This window comes from Cyrtonyx montezumae, unplaced genomic scaffold (genome assembly GCF_038088225.1).
Source record: "Cyrtonyx montezumae isolate F1298 unplaced genomic scaffold, pur_monq_1.0 scaffold_2, whole genome shotgun sequence".
NCBI classification, from domain to species: Eukaryota; Metazoa; Chordata; class Aves; order Galliformes; family Odontophoridae; genus Cyrtonyx; species Cyrtonyx montezumae.
In genome coordinates, this window is record NW_027071936.1 from 3,986,290 (window position 1) to 4,011,969 (window position 25,680).

General features: G+C 38.3%; 2 protein-coding genes across 2 annotated transcripts; one reads left to right on the forward strand and one right to left on the reverse strand.

Moving 5' to 3' along the window:
* The first annotated feature begins 1,800 nt into the window (after window positions 1-1,800).
* Window positions 1,801-7,259, forward strand: CTSO (cathepsin O). The gene is made up of 8 exons (XM_065736250.1): window positions 1,801-1,968; window positions 2,473-2,578; window positions 2,814-2,947; window positions 4,284-4,451; window positions 4,808-4,929; window positions 5,358-5,521; window positions 5,969-6,061; window positions 6,906-7,259. The coding sequence occupies exons 1-8, from the start codon at window positions 1,843-1,845 to the stop codon at window positions 6,938-6,940; spliced, it is 948 nt and encodes a 315-aa protein (XP_065592322.1). The 5' UTR covers window positions 1,801-1,842; the 3' UTR covers window positions 6,941-7,259.
* A 1,101-nt stretch (window positions 7,260-8,360) lies between these two features.
* On the reverse strand, window positions 8,361-19,459 carry TDO2 (tryptophan 2,3-dioxygenase). The gene is made up of 12 exons (XM_065736249.1): window positions 19,357-19,459; window positions 18,896-19,001; window positions 17,867-17,957; window positions 16,957-17,027; window positions 15,553-15,680; window positions 13,324-13,510; window positions 12,007-12,114; window positions 11,088-11,199; window positions 10,910-10,967; window positions 10,550-10,629; window positions 9,935-10,025; window positions 8,361-9,112 (listed from the first exon to the last, which is right to left on the reverse strand). Exons 1-12 carry the CDS (start codon window positions 19,389-19,391, stop codon window positions 8,959-8,961), a joined length of 1,221 nt encoding a protein of 406 aa, XP_065592321.1. The 5' UTR covers window positions 19,392-19,459; the 3' UTR covers window positions 8,361-8,958.
* Between the last annotated feature and the right edge of the window lie 6,221 nt (window positions 19,460-25,680).

Sequence of the window (25,680 nt, forward strand, 5' to 3'; positions counted from 1 at the left end):
GGAATATAGAATAACAGAATGGTTTGGGTTGGAAGGGACCTTTAGGATCAAATAGTTCCAAATCCCTGCTATAGGAAGGGACACCTCCCTCTAGATCAGGCTGCTCACAGCCCCATCCAGCCTGGCCTTGAGTGCTTCCCAATAACTAACAATGTTCTTGGTCAAACAAGTTATTTCTCAAAACCTAGCTAGGGCAAGTGCTTACAGACATCAGTTATTCCTGAAAATACAACTACTGCCATGAGTAATTTTCTCTGCTGCTTGTAAACTTTGAATTCTACCTCAAGGCTGATAAAAGAGGGCTTCAGAAGACTTGTTGCAATGGTGCTGCTTATTCACCCTCACACTGGCTTAAACGGGACCAGATTTCATCCCAAGATTGCAACTTTCATTTGCTTTATATACATATAATAATTGTTACCACTGCAGCTGTATTTAGAAAGCAACACTACTGCAAGTCTTTAAATGAGTAGAAGCCTTAGGCATCTCCTGAAATCATATTTCTCTACAAGCCTATTCAAGATAAAGTGCCCAGCTCCACCTTCTGGGCTAAAGTCTGTGTAGATAATTATCAAAGTGCAGGACATACGTCTACCCATAGATGCATTAACACTCGGTTGTCACATTTCACAATTGCACCTACCAGTGGCACTACCCATCCCTGGAAGACTCATATTCAACTCCGAAACCGTTTATTGTACTTTTTCTGTTTACTGTGAGAATTACAAACATAGAGGCTACAAGCACAGCAGGGGTGACGTCTTACAGGATTCAATTAACCACTTCAAACAGCTATGAAAATCCACTGCCGGGGGGAGAAAAACGAAGGCAGACTAATAAGTATTAATACAGTATCCAACTCTGACCCTGTCATACTACAAAAATCGTCTTTTAAAATGAATTCAGTGGTTCCAAAACATATGCATTATTGCTGCTTCTTTTAGCACGCATTGTTTGGACTCTTTAAATGTTTCCAGTGAACAGTAAAACAGTAAAGATGTACATAAAATGCTATTAAAAATTAAGCACTTACCAATAGAATATTCAATAGACTAGCTGGGGAAAAAATAAATAAATAAAATCTTGCAAAGTAAAAAGGAATATGTACTTAAATAGGTCACCTGCCTAGGGTAACATCTGTATTTTCTTTTATGTTTATGAAGCTGGAGTAAATTTACACCAGAGTAATTCAAAACAGAGCAGGGACCGCCTGCCTGTTGAAATACTATAAAGATATATACTTTAATGTGAACTTGTTTTGGATACATTTTCCCCAAATAGGATGGTTTGCTTGTTTGTTTGTTAAGGAACCGTGTAGCATGCTATTACCTTTCCTAAAGACCTCTGCTGCCCTCAAGTGTTTCACAGGAAAAGCAGTTCTTGATGGCGCTAAAAGAAATATGAGCGTTCCTCCACCAGCAGGGTAGACTGGAAGGAGCTGTTGGTATATCATGAAGTATCGGTTTTTGTTTTTCACTTCCTCTGACAGACAATGATTCTGATAACGTAATCTCACCCCAGGAAAAGAAAAAAAAGCTTCCTATTGCTGTTTTGTTGCAAAGCCACGGCGGGGGAGACATCAGGCAAGCAGGCGGGGGAGACATCAAGCAACGATTGAGCCACTTGCCACCTCCCCCAGCAGAGTCGCGGGGTACAAGATGCTTCGTGTTTATGAGTTTGATAGTTCTTACACCATCCGCGCGTCCCAATCGAGAGCCCCATGCCACGCCTCTCCCTGCCAGGATCCGGCCCCGGCCACCCCACCCGCTATGACTCGGCAGCCGGGGGCGGAGCGGGCAGGGAGCCGGCAGGGAGCGGGGCGCGGCCGGGCAGGCCGCGGTGATGGGGGTGCTGGCGGCAGTGCTGGGGTGCTGCCTGCTGCGGGCGGCCGGCTCCGAGCTCCCGGCGCCCGCGGGACGTCCTCCGTGGGACGGAGGAGGACGGGGGGGAGAAGCGGCGGCACTGCGGGTAGGTCCCTGCTGCCCGCGGGTTCCCCGCTCCCGACGCCAGGGGGCAGCTGTAACCGGGTACCGCTGGGCGCCGCTGCAGCGCGTTGTGTTAGCTCTCCAGCGCAGGCAAGGTTAAATCTTACCTAAGGAAGAAACGTTTTCCTGCGTCTCCGCGTCTGTCCGACAAGATGGCTTTGACCGCCGGTTGTTCTCACATCGATTTTATACTGCCTGTGCGCTTTAAAAGTGCTCCTTCCTGCCTTTCTTGGAGCTAAAATTAATCGCTTCCAGACCGGTTTGATAAGAACCCAGGGTGAATCTGAGCTGAGCATTACCCAGGGGGTTGCGGCCGTAAGTCGTGCTGGGGAGAACTTCTTGCTTCATGAACTGAAGAAATTTTTCCCAACTTTAATGGTTCTCTGATTCTAAGGTCACGTTTGCTGTTGGTAACCTTCTTCTCTTAGTTTCCTCACTCCTAACTTAATAACAGCCCCAATACTTTTTTTTTTTTTTTTTTATTCAGGAAAGCGCTAAAAGAACTCAGTTACTGAATCCACCATCAGATGATAATGGATCTGCCTTCTATGGAATAAATCAGTTTTCTCACCTGTTTCCTGAAGAGTTCAAAGGTACAAAACTCTCCTCATGCTTCCCATGTGAAGTATTTCTGTTCTAAAACTGTAAGAACACTTTAATAAGTTCTGGACTATAATGATTACTGTATGGATTTTAGAGTGCTGTGCCATTTCATGATTGTAACCACAGATTGAAGTTACCATTATGGCTTCTAATAAAACATATTGTGTTTGTTTTTGTCATTTATTTGTTTAAGCAGATTTATAAGCGTTTCTATTCTGTGTTTAGCTATTTACTTAAGAAGCATACCTCACAAACTGCCCAGGTACATAAAAGTGCCAAAGGGAAAGGAAAAAACTTTGCCAAAGAAGTTCGACTGGAGGGACAAGAAAGTCATTGCAGAAGTGAGAAATCAGCAGACAGTAAGTGCCAGTGATTTCCTTTAGCTGAATCTCAAGTGCTGCTTAGAGACAGTTCCAGCAAGTACATTGTAGAGCATGATGGAGAAACGAGTAAAGTCTGCAGATATTTTGCACCCTGAGTGTTTTATAGCTTTATTTTTTTCTGGAGACTGAAGTATATTTAGCACTTGACCTCTTGGCCTCCATACCCCTGCGGCACAGATCCCCTGCTTGGAGGGCCTATGGCTAGTCAAAATCCACACCATTTCTAAACTCCTCCTTTAGGAGTTGCTTTCATAGCAGGAAAATAGAACCCATCTGGTTACATCCCAAACTGGATATAGTCATATAGTACACTTAACAGGGTAAGAAGCTTTCAAACCCCAATATTTTTAATCCCTTTGTTTTGTGTAATGTAACCTAGACCTTGCCTAGGAATAAACACTGTGTTCTCTATTTTAATCATAACTGATTAAAGAGCTGAGAAAATTGATACCAGCTGAGATGTTTTTTTTTCCACTTATGTTTAATTTTGGTTTACTACTGTTTAAGTTGTAATCTAATATACTTCCATAAAATTCTTCAGATAACAGAAAACTGTGGGCTGTCTCCTTACAAGTATCTGTAAGAGATGAAGGTAACAAAATGAGTAATACCAAATGGCATTGTTAACTAAGGTATTTCATACATGGTATAACTTAGAAAAATTATCATGATGGAAAAGAAACAATAACAAGAGAAATGCTCACCCATCTCCAAGGATCAAGGCTCACAGGGAAAAACTCCACAAAAAAGGGACCTCCAACAAGAGATCCTCCCCAGTGGTGGTCAGCCCTTAGATGGGGTCTGGGAGAGGTGGAGCCAGACTCCACCCCTTCTGGTCACACAGGTGCATTGCCTTCACCTGTGCTCCTGCAGCTGACTCAGTGCTCACCTCAGGTGATCCATCAGTGGTTCAGGCCACGATTCAACAGTTCCCATACAACATCTCTCAAAGAAAAATAACATGGTTTAAAAAGAATTTTTTCCTGAGTTTCTGTAATTAAGGAAACACTTATCTAGCACTAAAAAGCATCCCTAGGCCCATTTTGAAGAGCAGTTTTTATGGTGACAAAAAATGAGTCAGGAAGGAATCCTTAAAATAAGACATCCTTAATTCATTTCTAGCTTTCATGAAGTAGTACAGTGAGGTTTAAAAAAATAAATAAATTCAGTGTTTTTAATGATTTAAAAATGAAAAGATGATATAGTAAATGAAGAACATTAGAAAAACCTTTGTACTCACATCTTTATTTCTATATCATGATTTGAAAGCAAAGCTGACTTTTCTTTTTTCTTCTGTTTCTCTTTATTCCAGTGTGGAGGCTGCTGGGCTTTCAGTGTTGTGGGTGGTATAGAGTCTGCATATGCAATTAAAGGAAATAATCTGGAAGAGCTCAGTGTACAGCAGGTTATTGATTGCTCATATAATAATTATGGTTGCAGTGGTGGTTCCACAATAACTGCTTTGAGCTGGCTGAATCAGGTTTGAGGCTTTCTATAAATTTTGAACCCTTCTTTAGCATTCATATTAGCGATGGTTTTTGTTTTGTTTTGTTTTTCTACAGGGGAAAAAGTGATGGGGGAAAGGAAATGTATGCTTTGCAGGTCATCTGGTTGGGTTTTTTTGTTGTTGTTTGTATATGGTTAATTAAGCATTATTTAAAGCAGAACTGAAACTTGTTTTGAATTTTATAATTTATATATGTTGCTTGAAAGTGCAATAAATAACCCACAAGGGAGGAAAATAATATTCTTTAACCGGTGCATTTCCATTATTTGGATTTGAGTGTCCAGTTTGGACTTTTCTGAAGTCAAACATTCTCATTAATTTCTTTGCAGACAAAAGTCAAACTGGTGAGAGATTCAGAGTACACTTTTAAAGCTCATACAGGAATGTGCCGTTATTTTGCTCGCTCGGATTTTGGAGTTTCTATAACAGGATTTGCTGCATATGACTTCAGGTAACTATTGCTGATTCTTTTTTATTTGCTGTACTCCAGTGTTCACTAACTGGAGTCAGTCAGAGTAAGCGAAAGGTTATGAGGTTAATTTCACCTGAATGTTTGAAAAACTAATGGGCAGTAACAATATTTAGCTGTTTTTTAATTAAGAGGAGTGAGGCATAAGACGTACATGGTGTTTATATTGCTCACTTCACCAAGACTTTTTAACAGCATCATATCTTTGGACTGGCACCTCTTCCGTAGTCTGTGTGCCCTCTGGTGTAGTAAATAAAATGTGTATGTATTGATGTATGTTGTGTGGTATGTAGAACTGATAGGAGAAAGTTTAATTATTTGATTATTAAATCATACCTAAGTATATTACCACTCAAATTGCTTTACTATGCTAACTTTAAACTCTACATTATCACTCACTTCTTTCACAGTGGTCAGGAAGAGGAGATGATGAGAATACTTGTTGACTGGGGTCCTTTGGCAGTAACAGTAGATGCAGTTAGCTGGCAGGATTATCTTGGTGGGATCATACAGTATCACTGCTCCAGTGGAAAAGCAAATCATGCTGTACTTATTACTGGTTTTGACAGAACAGGTATGTTTTCATCAACTGAACTTCTAAATTTTGTTTTCTTATACTTGCCTCCTGTGGGGAAGAATATTAAAATCCACAATGCTTCAGTTGGTTGTGTTTTTAAGAACTACTTTGGTTGGTGTCAATTCAATTCTGGAAGTGCAGTGCGATCCCAGGAAATTCTTCTTTTCTGTGTTCCTTTGGTTTAGTGGGACTTAATGTCTCTGTAAAGGCAAGAACATAGGTATCTGTTTATTTACCCTAACATAGGGTGTATCCAGTCTGCGATATAGAACTGAAACATTAGCTCTGTCCTCTGTGTGAACAACAGGAGGCTTCTCTGTATTGTGTCATCCCAGTCAGCATCCTATGGGACATTAAAATGCTAATTAACTTTATAGAATGTTAGCATTTTTTATGCTTCCTAATTGTCACATCGTTTCCAGCTTATGAAAATGTATTTTCCAGGTAGTATCCCTTACTGGATTGTACAGAACTCTTGGGGCCGTACATGGGGATTGGATGGCTATGTTCACGTTAAGATAGGCAGCAATGTCTGTGGTAAGTCTGGAAAACAACACAAGTGATAAAGGCCAAATATTGCTCTACAGAAGTAAAGTGATACAATGAGATCCTCACAGAGGAAATACAAATCACCGCTATGTTTTGAATTGGGATAGACAGCTTCAGGTAGAAAATTAATGGCTGTTAGTTCAACCAAGCCATGTGGTTGAATGACTGAAAGACATGCAAGTGTTAAGCTACATAAGCCATAATAATTGAAGTATGACTGTACCTTACTGTGGACAGGTAATGGCATGGTCAGGTGTACAGTCGTGTTTCACCAGGCAAGGCCATTGATGCTGCCATACACAGCATAAGTCAAACAGCTGTTGTCTGGTGGATGCAATATCTAAATTCAGCAGACAGGGAAAGTGGATCTGCATGTGCTTTGGAACTGTGTACCATGTCTGTGACTTTTCTTTCAGGACAGAAGTATATCCTTTTATTGCTAGCTCCATCTCCTCTCTGTACTGCTATCTGTATTTTCTTGTCCTCGAGGGGGCTTTTGTATTGTTAAATACCTGTTTTCTGACAAGTTTCTGAATCTAGAGGTAAGACAGGTAAAGATCCCATCCAAGGATTCTGTGCTGAATCCTCAAGAAAGTTCTTGAGTTTTGAACACAAAAGCAGAGGGGGAAGACTAGAGCACAACCATAAACAATGTTAGGCAGTGAAGAAATAACAGTTGCAGCTGTTTATCTTCATGTTATTTTTCTGCCCACATGCTACACCAATACTTAGTGTGTGGAGTAGAGAGGACATGAGTGAATTCCGGTAACTTAACTGGGGGTAAGTCTCTGTTTCTACTATTCATGACAATTTTTTTTTTTGTGATTTTTAGGTATTGCAGATACAGTTTCATCAGTATTTGTTTGATTCTGGTCCAACCCCAGGATTATCATTTGGGGTACACTATATATGAAGATTTTACTTCAAAGCAACATTTCCTAAAATAAGAACAAACTGAATGAACAGTTCCTGCTTTTTAGACGTGACAGGAAGTGGTCAGCTGGAATTTTTTAAGATGTTTTTATTTGGCATGTGTGCTGGGTATCAAATCTCCCATGGAATGAGAAGACTTTGAATCAACCACAGAGTGTGGAGAAAGAAGTTACAAAGATGGATTGAAACTGCTAAGTTGAACTTGGGTACTGAATACTAAAAAGTACATCTCATGTAAAAATTCTCTTGAGAAAGAAGTAATCATCACGTCATCCTCTGCCCTCTCAGGACATAAGTAAGTGTTTGCAACCCAGCCACCCTGTGCTTTGGTAGCTGTCAGTTCCACACCTCATCTCTACTTCACAGCTAACAGTGAAACCAGCTGCGAAGCAGAAATGAAAACATTATCTATCATAGAAAAAATGTAGAGAGCTGTAATGTATTTGCTACCCTCAGAAAGTTAGATATTACAGCATACTCCAAATAGAGTAGATTTCCCTTACAAAAATATTAAACTCAGTTGAACTTGTAGGAGAGGTTTGCTGGGAATAATAAGGTGTTTCCAGCTTTGCTCATCTGTATAACTACAGTTGGAAGCAAAAGTAACTAGAACTAACAACTAAACATGCATTTCTAAGATGCTCTGTCATCTGGAATGCTTTACCAGTGTCCTTTATTGAGCACTATTTGAAAAGTATTGAAGCAATTCTATAATTCTTGCACTTGCTGTACCCTGTTATTGATCAGTATAGTGTTTTTATAACAGATGCCATGAATGTTTCTCGCGTACTGTCACCTTAGGCCTTCTGTTTCTAAGAGTTGATATTTTAAGTGGGGAAAAAAAAGTGCTAAAGTGTCTGTTCCTACATTTAACAGGCTCAAACTTCAGAATAACAGAAGGGGAAGGCCTTTGTGTGATATGGCCTTCCCTGGGTAGTTTACAGACAACAAATAGCACATTACTCAAATGGGAAAAGAACAGGTAATCTTCTAAATTGGCCTCAGTAAGAGTAATGTGCTTTTATAGCAGTATCAAGGATTTAAATTCCATCCATGTTTCTGAAGTGGTACAACCAAGCCTAACTTAACCAGAACACAAAGATGCAGAACAACTCACCAGAAATTAAGGCCTGCACAAAATGTGTATTTTCAAGGGAAGCGTTTAGCAACAGGTCATCTAATAATGAGATGATGACAGCTTTATCTACTCTATGGGCAAAGTCAATTCACTTTTATGATGCAATTTTATCCTTTTTTCAATGATATTTTGATTTAAAAAAAAAGCACTCTGAATGGCTGTCATATTGTTGTGTGAATGTTATGCTTACTTTAGAAGAAGAAGAAGACAACAAAAGAATGTCAATACTGCTTTATTTAAAGTGCAGAGTAGGCATTTATCTCTCTACTATTCTTAACAGTAAGTATTTGTAATGAAGGCCTATCTTCTTCTGTAACAGAATTCAGGAGGCTTGAGTTTCCGCAGATTCAGGATCCAGTATTTGTTCGAAATCTAGCTATAAACCTGGAAATCCTTTTTGAACTCTACAGCTCTCTTTCATCTTAAGCTGATGAGAATAAATCTTCCATTCTAAGTAAATTACTAAAAGCCATTAGGTAAAGTGACAAATAGAAATATATGTACGTATAAGACATGATGGTGATAATCTATAATTATTCCTGACTCCAAGTATAGGTTTTCAGAAACAAACTAAAATTTTCAACACTAACTAAGTTTAACTGGCCATTAGTTTGAATTGGATGTTTTCTTTAATAGAGCCTGAATCAGTGCAAATTACTTTTTCTGCAAACAAATTTCTTGTATAAGTCATTTGGACTATTCACCTTGTTGTGCCATACATAAATAAATATTTACACACCCATGCTGCTGAGAGCAGTACCGATCAGGGTGGAAATTCTGAAGTTCTTCACAGCAACCAGTCTGGAAAGATAGCTTAGTCAGAGTCATCACTGCTAAAATAGGAGCTGTCACAGTATTCTGCTGTATAGAGGAATTTATGAATAGTTGGATTCATCTTCGGTATCCAGTGTCTTGGCACTAGAAATGTTGAAAGATTGAACAAATCCACAAACACCTTGTACCTGTCACTGAAAAAGACAATTGGAACAACTAATGTTGTTGCATATGCCAACCAAAGGGCCACAACTTTGAAATTCTCAGGAATCGTATTTCTCCCTCACATATTTAATGTTTGTACACTAACCATCCTTCACCTCAGTATTCCAAAGTTTAAGTTCAAGCCTGTTTCTAGGGCACAAGAGGTAAAACTAAAAAGGAAATAGTATTGTATCTTTCTGCTGAAATCCTCCACATTATTTTTGTAAAATAGTTCTAACCATTCGGAGAGTTCTGTGTTCAGTCCAAGTCTATCCACTAAAAAAGAAAGGACAGTTCCTCTGGTCTTTTAAATTCCTTCTCTGCTTCATCCAACAAAAGAAAACATTTCTGATTTTCACCTGCACAGCCAGAGGCTATTAACTAAGTTTATGTACCTTAGGTTATACAGTTAGAGGTCACACTAAGAAATAAATAAACTCATTAGTTGCACAGCAGACAGGACTAATTTTCGTCTTGCATCGCATATTAACTTGGTCTGGATAGCACACAAGCTAAACAATACAGCATTAATATTATTTTCTATTAAGTTAATGTCTAAATCCCTTGACTGAGAATTGTAAATGCACTCAGCATGAGCGATCAAAGCCTCTGCCACAAAAGGCTTACAATTTACAAGTATCAACCTGATAAGTAAATGAACAACTGGCAAGACAAGGAGAAAATTCTCAGCGTAGTTCCAGACGAGGAACAACAACATTTGATCCTCCAGTGAACTGTCTGAAATCCAGATCCAAGCAGTACATCTATAAACACTATCAAGGTAGGTAAAGGGGGAAATGTGTTATTCTTACCTCACTGTTGAGCGCAAGTACTGGTAGCCTGATGAACCTCCTGTGCCAGCCTTACTGCCAATCATTCTGTGCACCATGCAGACATGGTTATCTAAATAACACATACAAAGGGCATGACACAGAGCCAGTGTTAAAACATAATCTAAAGGTAACATCAGGGTGAATCACTGAATTCCTAAAGGCCAGAGAGATGAGCTACTAGGTCTTCAGCAGCGCTGGAGTTAAGTATGCCACTTAAGTCAGCCAACATAAAATGAGTCCTAATAGAGAATTAACAAATTCATTTATAGTTATCTAAACATGGAAAGAGCAGGAGAAATATTGCTTCTGTGAAGAGTCACGATAAGGGTTTGGAAAAACATACTGCTATCCCTAAAATAAAATTTTTCACTTAAATCGTGTCATGGAAGTGATGGCTTTATCTATATATCTACTGATCACAGAGGAAGATGTTCATCTTTCCTCTTGGTCAAAGTAAGTTAAAAAAAAGAATGTTATTCTTAAAGGTCAATCTGAGAAACTCAATGCTAAAACTCTACGTATAAGTCTTAGAGTGTGAAATAGAACAGTTTACTTGCATCTGGAGGAGTATCACAATAAAAAAGTGCAACTTACATCTCCATTTTGTCATGAGCACATCGATATCCATTAGAGAGGTAAGAAGCTGAAAGGGAACCTGAAAACGGGGCTCCTCCCTTGGAAAATGAAAGAGTACAGTAAGACCTCTCATGATGAGCTGTATATTTCAGACCATCACTTCAGCAATGAAAGACACTCAACGTGTTTTTCCCAAAATGGTACTGAAATATCAGTAGATATTCCAACAAGCACCTCAGCAATGTAAGTTTTAATCTCATATTCCCTCTTTGTTGGAAAATGTTTTAAAACTTTATAGGACACTGTGGAACAGTCTGTTTTCACATTTCCAGCTGCCAGTATGCACTGAAGATACTTGGATACATCTTCTAACATTACCTGTAGAAGTAGATCATTAGGGCACCCTTCAGTGCTTTGTATGATAGTCTTCTTTCTCCTGCAAAATACACATATATTTAGTTTGTTGCTTATTATCTTGAAAATGTGATGCTATTATGCAATTATGCTATATTTACCATATTTTAAGAAATCAAATGTGTATATTAACATACTCTACCTTTACTTAGCAGGTGTTCGTGCCGTTTTTCATCAAATAATGAAAGCAATATATCTTTCCGCTTTTGGAATTCAGATAACAAGTCCTCTTTTTCTTCTGATTCTGGTTTGGCCTTTGATATTTAAACCATAGGTTTTTTTTAGAATTCAGTAGGGAAAAATCAGGCTCTTGAATGACCCATGATGTAAGTTCTATTTTCATCTAAACACCCTGTAAGTTTACACTTATTTTCAAACGAGATAGACAAGTCAGTGAGTTACTGTTATTAAAACAAAACAAAAAAGATCAGAAACTGCAATTAAAATACAACACATTTTCAAGGCAAGAAGAGGACATTTTGCACAGCTATAGATTAGAAAACTTAAACAGAAAAGCTGGACAAATTTGAAAGTTGTTAAGTATATCCTCAGAGACTTTATATATTCTTATGTTATAGTGTTTCTTACATTTAAAAATGTACTTATACCTGCAGGCTTTTCAGTACTTGGGGACTTTTTCATGCTTTTTTGCCCATATAATTAAAACAATCACACAACAGTACATGACACTTAGCTGTTAAATAGTAATGGTCAGTTTATGGTGACACTCCATATTCATAGACTCAAACTTTGTGGAGTTTTACTCTGATCTTCATAAGCACCCAAGGTGATATAATTTTAGTAGAATTAATTTTCTTCCTGTAATACTTTCCTTTTTCTTATGCAATCAAAATAACCCACATAGCACATGCTTAAGGTGTTTCTAGATGTCAAATTATAAACTTAGTGAGACTTCCTGAATGTTTACAAGAAGCATAAAAATCACAAACACTGGCTACTGAAGATTAAATGAAGTGAGAAACCAGGAGTGGGCCAAAGTGCTAATTAAAAGGATGTGATTTCCAACTGTCTTTGCATATAGTTGGATCAACAGAACATACCTGTACTACAGCAAATTCCTCTTCTAGACCTTTTAAAATATTCACTTCAAATTGGCCCCAGAAGTCAAATCCTTCTGCCTCAAGTCCCGGAGTTCTTTCCAGCCATGCCTTTAATAATAATAATAAGAATGTGTTCAAATGAAAACACAATACTCTAGAATTACAATTTATTGCAATTATACTTCTATTGTTCTGTCTGGTTTAATACCCATATAGGTGCTAATTACTGGAATAAGGATGTCCACGTGGAAGATTTGTATCTGTATAATCATATGCCATGCAAACAATATTGCCATGCGAACACAAAACCCATAGGTTACAAGTTAAATTATCAGTGGTAGAAGACAAATGTTCTCTTCTTAAAACTCATTCACGTGTAGACACATGAAGCAATCTCATTTCACATATATAGAATAAACAAAGATAAATCTCAGAATGAAGATAGAGAATCACCTGCCAGAATAAGCAGTTTTTATCTGGCCAGTATGAATACTGATCATATCACCTGACATCAGCTTGATACAAGATCAAAATGTATGTAGCAGTTAGTAACCTCTTGGTTTTCCTTTCAATAACGGTATTGAAATAAGGAGGAAAAAAGACAGAGAATCTGTATGGTCAAACTCCATTTAAAGATAATTTTATTTAGCTCCTTCTCATCTGAAGAAGACCATGTCTTATTCTTGAAGAAAGTTGCACAGATTTCTTACACATTCTGTAGCAGGTGTCATCAGATAAATAGACAATAATTTTGTCCTTCAGGTTGAGGTCTACATTGCATTATTCTTTAAAAAGTTAAGTTTGCATGTGGAAAGGACAAGGAAGTTAAAGAAACTGCCCTGCTGGAGCAATTCACAATTTTCAAAAACATTAAATTGAGGTAAATGAGAAAGAAACACTTGTTAAGCTTATTTTCTCATTTTAATTTTGGGTTGGCATTTTTTTGTTTTCTGTTTTCTTTTAGCCTTATACTCCTCACTAATACTGGAATATTTTTATTTTTTTCTATAAAAGCATGTGGTATTGAAAAAAATGCAAATGAACCAATACATTAATATTCTTAGGCAACTTGTGTTTCTGCAATGTAATTGACTGGTTTAACAGTTATATTTTTCATACATGAGTAACAGCTGTGTAAAAAAAAAACAGTTGATTTCATAATGACCAACTCTTTCACACTAACTTTGATAAGAATCCAAACTGTGATTCTTGCTTCTCTCAAGGGAAAAAAAAAAAATATGTCATCACTGATTACAGTGAAAGACATTCTCAAGGGAAAGGGTAAAACTTTTAAGCAAAGTCTCCAACAGATATTACCTCCAGAAGTTGCAGAAGCGTTGGTTCTTGCTCTGATTTAAGTAGTAGTTCATAATCTTCTCCCTTGAAGTTGTCACGATAATGCCTTCTGTTATAGGGGACTCTCAGGCTTTGGGGAACACCAATCTTGTTCTCTAGCAGACGAAACTGCAGGCTCTGAAAACCTGAGGCGGGGCTCAAGTAGTCTCTTTGGGAATAGAAGATACACAAAAATGCAAGATACTATTTTACCATGATGGAGTTTTCTGGTTCTCAGCTAAATGAATAACTACATATTTAATATTTGAAGAATATCAAATCGATAATTGAACATTTTTTGTATGCTTGCAATTAAGGGAAAAAATAAAAGTTGATAAATCTGTACATACATGATTATACTGTATTTTAAAATGGCAGCTCTGTGTGTGTGTGTTTCACAAAAGAAAACATTAATGAACATCATTTTCTTTCTGGACAGAATAATTAGCTTCACCCCGAATAGGTATAAGAAAAATTTCAACATCACTAAAATGCCAACAAATGCCTTTTAAATAGGCTTGTTGTACATAAGAACAATTGTTAGGTATGAAATAAATAAAACCTACCAAATCTTTTTCAGAATATTATTCTGAAGGATTCTTTCTGGGCTGAATTGTGTGAACACGTTAGATGAACTGATTAACAAAATTGATCTGAAATCCCACATTGCTACGTAATTGTAATGCACTGTGAGCTGCAAATAGAAGATTTGAAAAAAAATATACAGGTAATATATCTGTTTTTGTATTTGCTTGCTACATATTACTGTATGTTGTTGAAAATCAGAATGACTCCTCAGAGGATCATTAGCTCATGTGTTTTTCCTGCTGTACAAGACACAGATGTTCCAAATTTCCAGTGGAAACCAAGTTGCAGTTTCATGTGCTTTTCTGTTAGGGAACAGTAAAAGACAGAGGGAAAAAGGTACTAAAGCAATGTCGAATGGGGTGGGATGCTGGAGAACACTAAGTGCATGTGTCAGGAAGGTCAGGGACACAACCAGAATGGGAATAGGAAGGCAGATGGTGGATTGCATATGAAGCTGTCCCAAACAGCAGTGGCAGGAGCTGGTTGTGGCGAGGTAAGAGATAGGAAACACCAAGTGAGAAGTGAAGTAAACCAATTGATCCCAAAGATAGCCCACACAGAAGGCTACAAACAAGTTGACTCAGCAATACTTCAGGCAACTATGGGAGAGCAGAAATTCATGGAAACTTCATAAAAAAGCAATGTTTCCTTCAGCTACTTCATACAACATTGAGAAGCAAGGAAATACAAGACAGTATAAGATCTATTTGATAATATACAGAGAGCGCACTTCTCTCAGCAGAACATTTTTATGATCTGTCATAGAATGTGACTGCAACTGCAGTGGTAAGTTTCAAGAAAATATGTTAGCAGAACCAGGATATATTTCTATACTTTCTACTGCAATTTGAACTTCTGTTGTTGTTGTTTTTTGTTTTTGTTGTTGTTGTTGTTTTGTTTGTTTTAAGTCTGAAAGCATTTAAGAGCAGCACACGCAAACTTCAGAAGTTAATTTGTACATCATTGCAGGGTATGCTGGACTTGCGTTCACCTCATGCTCTTAGTTGACTCTTGTAATTCTACCTCCGAGGCACATTGACTGGAGAGCTGTGGTCATGAGGGACACCAAAAAGCTGAGCTACTCAGTGACTTCTTTGCCTCAGTCTTCACCATCAAGGGCTCTAGCCACACTGCCAGTGTTGCAGGTGGCAATTATAAGAACTTGGAAAATGAAGATCTGCCCGCTCTAAGTTAAGATCATGTTCAAGACCATCAAAAGAACCTGAAGGAGCACAAGTCCATGGAAACTGATGAGAACCATCCACAGGTTCTGAGGGAACTGGCAGATGAAGTTGCCATGGTGAGACACTGGAAGAGGTTGTCCAGTGAGGTTGTGGATGCCTCCATCCCTGGAAGCATTCAAGGCCAGGCTGGATGGGGCTGTGAGCAACCTAATCTAGAGGGAGGTGTCCCTGCATATATCAGGAAGGCTGGAACTAGATAATTTTTTAAAGGTCCTTTTCAACAAAAACTATTCTATGATTTTATGTTTCTACTCTGCTGAACAAACCAGGTACTACAAGCTGCCAGGGTACATGTAAGCCCTTGCTTAAATTCACTGCCAGCTCAAAGAATAAGAACTACTACACCATGCATTACTACAGAGGAAGAGCAAGTATTTACCTGAAATCAAAGAAGTCCAATGCAGTCATGGTTTCCAAAACTGAGAACTGTTCCACAAGTAATTTCAGAATCATGGAAATTCTGTTCATTCGAGTAATGACCTTCAGCATGTTCCTCTCATCTCTTACCTTAAGAAATAAAAACAATAAGACAAAACAGTGTTCTCTTCACACTACATTTATTTCAGATCTTTCCACTGTTGTGCAACACAATAGTTCTCCAGTCATTTTTCATATGAAATCCAAAACAGCAAAACAGTCTCATAGTGAATAGAGTTCTGATTTTAACTGGAAGTATAATATTCAATTATTTTAATCCATTTTTTTTTCTCACTGATTCCTATTAACTTGATCTCATAAAGTTCATCTCCTAGACAAGGGCACAAAACCAGAAAATATCAAACTGTAAAAATGAAATATGAAAACTATTTCCTTAATCATCTTGCTTTGCTCTTAACCTTAATATTGACATTTCAAATCCTGATACTAAGATAGCTATCTATCATAAAAATAAATAATGAAAAATTATTCTGTTAAGAACTCATTATGGTCAGGTAAATTTTGATACCATTTTAAGAAAGCCAACAGTATTATGACTGCAGACGACAACAAGGAACATTTTCATTGATCATTATAAGAAAAAAATGTCTTTCTGAAAGAAAGCAAGTCTGATCTACTTAAAGTTTTTCTTCTCATATACAACCTCAGATTGTTATTCAAGGTATTATATGCAGTCATCAATTTTCTGTGAGTATATTAGGACAGGAGTCTTCCCTTGTTATCAATAGTTATGACCTATGTTTAGTGTTGGATAAATGTGTAGAGATGTTTAAAATGCTTCTCTTATATTCGTCGTTTTTCAAAATTATCATGCAGTTGTATACTGTGATTTTGATTATTTCTCTTCCACTGGATTTCACAATACACAACTACTGCAAAGAATTTTGCTTTCATGTGGCAGATATTAGATTGAAGGAAATGGTACGTAGAGTTCAAAAATTTCAACAAAGGCAGAACTGACATTTCAGTGTAAATATACCCGTTAGCTCACTTTCAGTTTTGCCTCTGAGCATGACTTTTCTGCAGTAAAACATACCCAAATTATCTTTTGTGATTATTTAGTACTCGAAGGAAAGCATGAGAGTATTCTGGCCAGTGAAACTGGTCTTGGAGAGGGATCTACACAAAAGGCAGATTTCATTTAGCTGAGAACCAGAAGTTCTGCAGGTCAAATATATTCTTATAGTGTGCACAGATAGGAGCCACACAGACATTTTTTTATCTTGGTTGCTATTCATAAAGAAAAAAATATCAACAACCATATGTAACCCACATACATAGGGCTGGGAGGCAAGAGGAAGAGGAATCTTGCTTTTACCAAAATGAGTATTTGCTCGTGACTTACCTGTCCATTCTGAAAGATCACCCGAACAGAGTCCAACTCCCACAGAATCTGCTTAAACCAAAGTTCATAAGCTAAAACAATAAAGCCATTGTTAGCATTAACTTCAGCGTTATTTTGTGGCTTTTCTTTTTTTCCTCATTGCAGTGGTGATGAAAAATTCTTACATTTTGATTTGAAGTGAATAGCTTATGTTTACAACTTCAGTGTATTAAAAAAAAAAACCACTGATATTAAGAAGTATTGCCTAGTATGCTGTCCATTACCAGAACTATTGTATGAAATCTAGTATCAAGAACATAAACAGAACTTTATAGAGCATATTTTTCACATCAGATATTAGATTTACAGAATGTAGATTACAAAAGGGGAAAGAGAAAACTCCAAATCCAACACTTCAGCAAAAGGACTATGGCATTCCTATCTAACCCCGGAGCTGCTTACAACCTTAATGACATCTACAGGCTTTCCTGTAGCAACAGGAAAGTATCATCCAGTCACTACCCACAAACCATGTGGTTATGAGCAGCTAGGGACATCTAACCATTGTACTGGCTTCTAATGCCTCTCAGTGTTTAAAGCAGGATTGACGTTCCACAGAAGGCACAAACCAGCCTACAATAATCTGTGCAGCAGCCTGTTACTCAAGTCAGGAATAATTTCTCTAGAAACAGAATCACCAAAGTCATGATTTTCCAAATCTGAATTTTATAGTTATGAGTTCATAAGCATAGAGTACATTACAGCCTTATAAAACGTTCAGGGATATATATGAATATAAACACATAAAAAAGAAACTGTAGAGACCGCTTCTAAAGTGAAAATAAATTACACGTAGCCCTTGTCAATGTTAAATAACTTCCCATGGCAAAAATGCCAAACAACCATTGCTCTAGTCCTCTCACCTACTTACCCTGATGTGTCACAATAAAAAGATGCTCGTCGTGGATTTTATTTCCTTTCTTTTCACTCTGTAGCTCTTGGGCATTCAGTATTTTGTTCAACTAAAATAAAAAAAGACTGTTTTTAAAGTTCTTTATTCCGTTATTAGACATGGTGTTCCTACTTTGTAGAGCTAATGTTTAAGGACAACATGTTTAAATATTCCAGGCTTTATGAGAAATTAAAATCAATGATTTCTTTGTAATTAGAAAAAAATCTTGTCTGAAATGAACATTTAGGTACATCAGGTGATAAAGTTTGGAAAATCATTTTAAGAGTTTTAAATACATACATTAAAAAAAAAAAAAAGGAGAAAACATGATACACAGTGCATTCTCCAGATCTTATATATCAATACTGACATATTCAGTACAAGATAATTCCTATAACAAAATCCTGTGTAATCATGTAATAGTATATCTATGCAAGCAAGAGCTCTGCTTTGAGGCTGAACTAGTTATTTCAGTTCTTCCATTAGTAATTTTTGATTGAGTCAAATTAATTACCTCACGGCTGCTATAAAAGAAATCTTCACAAGATTCAATATCATATGTCAGCAAACTAATCTGTTTACAAGCATAGAGTAATTCCACTCACTTCAGTTCTTGCAGTCATAAAAAGGAGTGTCTGAATTATCTTATTACTTCTGACATCTTATTTTTGCATATTTCTTGATTACTTCTAGTTGTGTTTTGAGTTGTTTTTTTGTTTGTCTGTTTGTTTTCCTTTCACACCCCACATTACTGCAATGCATTTTTCCCACCAAATATTAAGGAGTTTTGTGCAATAATTCAGAGAAGTTGCACATGGCCTTCTGACTCAAAGAAAAATCGTTAACTGCTAATTATCAGATCAAAGCAAGTATTTGTGCTGCATCACTTCACAGAGTAGGTTTACCAGTACAACTGACTAGTTCATGACTGGGAGAAGTGACAATCATATGTCCCGGCTCAAGTCTTCAGAGTATCCAGGGCAGTAAAATTCAAATCATTACACTTACTTGTAGGTAATCTCCATAGATAAGACCACCTTTGCTGGCTTTATTCATTCCCTCTTGCGATTTATCTCCTTTTTCATCTTCCAAAGATAGCTTGCTAAGTTTATATCTGAGAAGAATATAGGAAATACAGGATAATAGGAAAATATGTAGGATATATAAGCTACATAATTAAAGAACTATCACTATATTTGTCACTTTATGAACAGATTCACCTAAAATACAAATAATGAAAAAATTAACCAAATTATGAGAAAGAGAGTGTACCTAATGTACACTTTGTCACGGTAGTAATAGCTCATAGCACTAAATCTAGTTTACCAAACAGCCCTTAACCCAAAGAGCCTTCACACCATCTCCTTTCCTTTAGCAATAGCTACAGCAGTTTATTTACAGATAGTGCTCACTGAACTTTGCATTAGCTTTATATCTTTTAAAACAAAATAAAGAGAAGAGGAACTCACAGGTATTTGTTCCCCAAAAAGGGGCATCCACTCATGGTTCCAGAGTCCAAATTCACTGAGCTGTGCTCTGGGGAAAAAAAACAACTCCGTTAGTTAACCCAAATCTGCTGTAGCTCCCTTATATATAACCTTATCTCCCTGTGTAGGCCAACCCCCAAAATCCCCTTAGCTCTCAGCCCACCCCTGCTACTCAATAATTACAGAAACTGCCATGGCACAGATGTCAATAAGTTCATGTGATTCTGGCTCTTTCGGGTTCTGTTTGAAAAAGCAAAATAAAAAAATGTAGCTGGGATACTTGCTTTTTGCCATATCACACAGTTTTTATGCACTTAGTTGCATGGCCTTCCCTGATGGGGACCCAGGCTGGTGTAAGATGCAAGTCAGTGAGAAGCCTGTATGTAAATAAAGACAATATTTAACATTTAATTCAGTAATTGGTTAGTTAGGTTTTTAACCTGTGACCGCACGTATCAAACCATCAAGATACACTGAACTTAAAAAAAAGTGAAACACATGGAAAAGAAAAGGGAGGGGAAGGTAAACAGGAAGGAAAACTGATACTTCCAAGGAAAACTGAACTGTTTGTAAAAGCTTTCAAGCAATGCACTTGTTTTCCTAGTGGGCACACAGATCAAGTAAAACAAGAACATATGTATGTTATTCTTCAACTCATTCATTAAAATTTCTTGATTTTATTCCCTCCTGCAGAAGTTTCACTCTCATTTGTTGACAAATGTTACTCAACTCCATCTAATCATCAGCCTAACAGACTATGAAGTAACGTGTAACTAGTGTGCATTTCTTCCGTGCCTGCCAGCCTGTTCCAAAAGAAGTTAAAGCTCAGTTTTACAAGTAAACAAAGTTTCAGAGCCTCTGTGACCTCAGGCCATTTACTCTCATAGGTCGTGAAGTGGGGTAGATTCAACTGCTCCAGTCATTTAAGGGTAGATGGATAACAACAACAAAAAAAAAAGTGATATATGGATCATGGGATCTATACCCTGCTAAGTCAGATACTATATGTCATGCTATACAAATATTAACTTAAAAACGAGTTCTCTCACAGCTGAGCCACAAGTATGACTCCACTGATGCAATAACTCATCAGCAAGATCGAGGTGCTCTTCCATCGCAAGGTAAAAGCTGATGGAGCAAAATAATCCTCGTTGCTCGTTTCTATATATCTGCTCTGAATGCAGGGAAGTAGAAACGAAGGCAAAGACTGTGCAGTAGTATATACATCAGAAATTTAGTGCTGGAAAAACTCTGTTTCCACTGAAACTGCTTTATTATGAAGCAATTGCCCCACTCTGCGAGCACCGCAGTGTAAGAGTGACATAGGACTTGGAGAGCACACAAAGGAGAGCTACGAAGATAGCAAAATATAACCTTGATTTTAACTAAATGGTACTGCCTTCTTTTCAAAATGCACCATAATTACCCTTTTTGATGCTGAACATGCAGAGCCACATAGAAGGAGATGTAATCGTGCACACAGCCTACCTATCATACTGTAGATGACTGAGCAAGACTATGAAAGCCAAACGTGTGCATGCCCTTGAGATTTTCTGTCTTTCTCTATTTCTTTTCTTATTTATTTTTACAGTATGGAAGTCAGACAAAGACTTCTGTTAATTCCAGAACATATCAAAGGACTCTAACCTTCAGTGTAGAGAATGTTCTGTTTTGTGATTGGGCCGAATACAAGACAAACAGTTAAACACAGCAGAAAAAAAGGTGCATATTCCAGGAACTGCACTTTGTGGCCTTTAAACTGTCATTATCTTCATGACAACTGTTAGACACCTTTCTTAATCCACCGTCATCCGCTTTCTGTTTCCCTTCCCCAGATGTGGAAGTGGACTAGCTTTGTTTATCACAGCTGCAATGAAGTTGCAGAGGGAAGACGTACTAACTCAGACTGAAAAAAGTGAGCTGTAAGAGCAAAATAGGAACCTCCCTCTAGCCAGGTCAATGGAAGCTTTGGTATAAGCCAGAAGCATCCAGCATTTTGTAGATACAGCTGTCCACTAGTCCGCCTGTCCACAAGAGCCCACTTGTTCTGATGTGAGCTGATGAAGAATGACTTGAAAATGAGAATGACTGTTTAATGTCATAAATCCAGCAAGAGTCTTCTCTGTATTTAGAAGTGACTTGTTCACTTCAAACAAATCTCGTTACCCCACACAACATTGCTTATGGGTAGGAAAACAAGCACATAAAAATAGTTTGGACAATATTAGACATTATTCTGCCCACACTCTCATTCTGATTACAAAGCCACTATAGATATTTTTTTCTGAAGTTCAATAACTTGAATAACGAGCTCGAAGCCTATTAAAACAGTCAGTCAAACAAACACCAAAAAGCAAGCTTACAGTGAGATAGTTTCCCTATCCAATTTTCCAATACTGATAGTGTAGGACTTTCTGTGATACCTGGTTTCTTGCATATATTAACTCTTATACTGTGAATCCACATCCTGCTGCAACAAATTCCATAACTGAAATGCACACCATTTGAAAGAGCAATTCCCTGTGCTAGTTTCAAACTTCATGCCAAATAACTGAGTATTTCTAAATACCATTTAGGACACCAAGTAATGGTGTATGAGCTTACAAGAAATAACTATAAAAAACGTATAGTCCCAGCTTGCAATTGCTCAAATCAACTTGTGTCTGTTTTGAGATTAAGCCTTTTAAAGGTAAAACATCTTGTACAGATGTACAAATTGCTAGTTCCATAAAGTTAGATTGGTAAAAGAACTGGTCTCTCAGACAACAAACTTGTTAATAGAATAGTGAAAGGAAGAAGCAAGCAGTATGGCAACTACTGGTAGGTTTTGGCTAAGAAGGTGCAACTGAATTTCTTGGTTGTTTTTTTTTTTTGTTGTTGTTGTTATCCTGTTTATTGGAAAGAGTTCTAAGAGATTTAACATCAGTTTAAACTTCATACCTAAGCATTATTTAATATCTGGAACAGCAATGATTTCCCAAAAAGGCTTTACAAACTCTTGTTTGGCTTTCTTTTATTTATAAAGCAACAACAAAAAAATAAGTTGGCAGTTACATTGGTTGAAGTGCATCTGACAGTTCATTTTACTTATTTACCATAAGCTGAATTCAGAACACTGCTTTTGTGTATCCCTGCTTGATTTTCTTCTCAGTGCCTACTGCACAGCTGAAGCACCTAGTAGACTAAGCTGCAAAGAACAATAATGTGCCAGTTGCTATACAAGTACTGATTAAAAATAACTTCTCCAGTCAATCTAATAATAAAAACTTCACAACAGATTTGAATAAAGGCACAAAAAGGGAAGGTTTAGAGAAGATGATTGATATGGCACAAAAAAAATGTCCTCCTTTCAAATAATTATTTTGCAGTTTCCAAAACTGGCACTGGTACATAAAAATCATTTGAAATTAACAGCCTGTATCAAGAAAAAAGAAAATTCAGTGACTCAAGGCTTAAACAAACTAGCTTGATGTTGATGCAATATTAATAATCCAATCAGGCATTTGTATCTGGGGGAGGAACAGAGCTCAAGGTCTTGCAAACTACAAACAAAGCAGAGATAGTGCTCCAAAGATTTACTTTTTAATATCGTATTTGTTCTACTTCTTAAACACAGAGAACCATGTCACTTCTCAGCATACTTTTAACTCCTCATTCCATCCTCATGCATCCCAGCACAGCCACCCAATCCACTGGTGTGTATCACATGTGGCTCTGCAGAATGCAGCAAGATTTCTTTCACATCACACAGCTTCTGATCCTCTTACAGTCAGAAGCATTGGCATCATTGCTCCTGCCCCAAGCTGTAATTAAAAGGACACTGCTTACATTACCAGTTCCTCCTACACTTGGGTTTTCTTTATATACACCGCACTCATGACAATTTTGATTGGTGTCTGCTGGCTGTACTCAGATGTTGCCTCAAGTGCCCGGGCTTGGAATTATTCCAGAGGAACAATTTATTTTCCTCACAAACTGACCGATAATTAATTCCCAAATCATGGAGAAAGTGTTCTTTCACTGCTACTTCCAAGTCTTCCTCCTTTCATCCCCAAAATGTGTCAGTGCCAACCAAAATTAAGCACTTAGGTGTCATGGTTTTATGATTTTTGGTACTGGTATTCCACATCATAACATCATGTAGTGCATTTAGAGTTAAAGAGTTAATGCTCCAGCTCCGTGGATCATCGATAGTTCCAGGTATACCTGTCTCAGAAGAGAAGAAGAACTCCATTCCCCAGAGGACTTTGCGATGCTTTGCGTTCTTACGTGTTTACGCTCAGAGGGAAAGATAAAAACTGTCTGCGGTCACGGGACACTCGCTCTTTCCTTTGGGATCGACTCAGCAGTGGGTGCTCGCTGCCGTCCGCCTTCAGCGTTAGCGTAAGGCCTTCGGTTTATCGGACACTCTCTCTTGCTCATTTTATTTGATTTATTAGCTTTAATTCCAATTATATTGTATTATATTGTGTTATTTTGCTTTCCGATATCTATTTAGTAAATTAGCTTTCCTCCTCAGATCGTTGCCGCTGTTTTATTCCTAGGCCCATCTCCCTTTTCCCTTTTCCCTTTCCCCCTTCCCCTTTCCTGGGGCGTGGGTCCGTGGGTCCCCCGCACCAATCGTCACGGAACCGGGCCGAACCTGCCCGTAAACCGTTGACATTTTTGGCGCCCAACGTGGGGCAAAAACCAGCTGCTTTAGTCGGTCAGAGACATACTTTTAGAGTGAATCTCTGTCTCTCGTTAGCAGGCTTATCTGTACTGCAGGTGCTGTACGGCAAAACACGACCTTGAAGTCTGGGCGTACTGCCAGTTGTCCTGGGATATTTGTAAACTTTTTGGGTACTGCCAGCTAGTTTTAGAAAAGAAAAAAAAAATGCTTTCTCTTTTTAAACTGGTCTTAAAGGGACTGCATTTCATCGGTTTTTCCCTTGTAATGCTCAGAACGTACTGGGACTTAATTAAGTTTGCCAGTCTGATCCATGGAGCTTGGTCTCTATATGATAAACTAAAAACACTGATGGACATACCTACCTGGCTTTTGTATCCTGGCCTCTCCTTTGAATTCATTATGCGTTTTCTGAATGCCCATCCAATGCTTGTTATGACTGTGGTATCAGTCTCCCTGAATGTACTTTTACTCAGTATTTGTATTTATAATATTTTGAGAAAACCCTCTCCAGAGCCAGAGAATACTGACTGGAAGGGAGTTTGGAGGGACTTAGGAGAGACTTTAGAGAAATGGGCATCACCGGTGTCATGGAACTTTTCTCCTGAACACCTGCAAGATCCTGAGAACTTAAGCAGATATTTGAGACAGGGATGTTGCGGCTCAAACAGATCTGAGGAGGCCCAAATTATTTGGGGTCTGGCTTATGCTTACCGGGCCTTATTCAATACTATCCCAGAGAGGCATAGAGTTTCTGAAATAGAGCGAGAGAGTCTCCGAGCCGAAAGGGACAGTCTCCTAATCCAGAAAGAGAGTCTTTTAACTGACAATCAGACTTTCCAGTCCAATCGAGACGCCCTCCAGACCGAGAAAAACACCCTCCAGACTGAGAGAGACACCCTCCAATCTGAGAGAGACACTCTCCAGTCTCAACAAGACGCCCTCCAATCTGAGAGAGACGCCCTCCAATCCGAGAGAGACGCCCTCCAGACTGAGAAAGACACCCTCCAGTCTCAACAAGAAGCCCTCCAGACCGAGAGAGGAGCCCTCCAACCTAAAAGAGACACCCTCCAGTTTGAGCGAGACACCCTCCTGTCTGAACGGTACTTCTTCAGAACTGAGCGAGGTACCTACCAGCCACAATAGCCCCTGTCCCCCAGCCAGGTGGGGGAAAGGAATAATAGAGTGTATTGGACTGTGTGGATTCGATGGCCTGGCACATCAAAACCACAAAAATATAAGGCAGTGGTGGACACTGGTGCACAGTGCACTCTAATGCCCTCGAGTCACCAAGGGACAGACTTAATCTATATTTCTGGGGTGACTGGGGGTTCCCAAGAGTTAACCATGTTGGAGGCTGAAATAAGCCTCACTGGTAAAGACTGGCAAAAACATCCTATTGTGACTGGCCCAGGGGCTCCATGTATACTTGGTATTGATTACCTTAAAAGGGGATATTTTAAGGATCCCAAAGGGTATCGATGGGCCTTTGGAATAGCTGCTGTGGACGCAGACAACGTTAAGCAGCTGTCTGCTTTGCCTGGCCTATCAGAAGATCCGTCTGTTGTGGGGTTGCTCCAAGTGGAGGAGCAACAGGTACCGATTGCTACAAAAACGGTGCACAGACGGCAGTACCG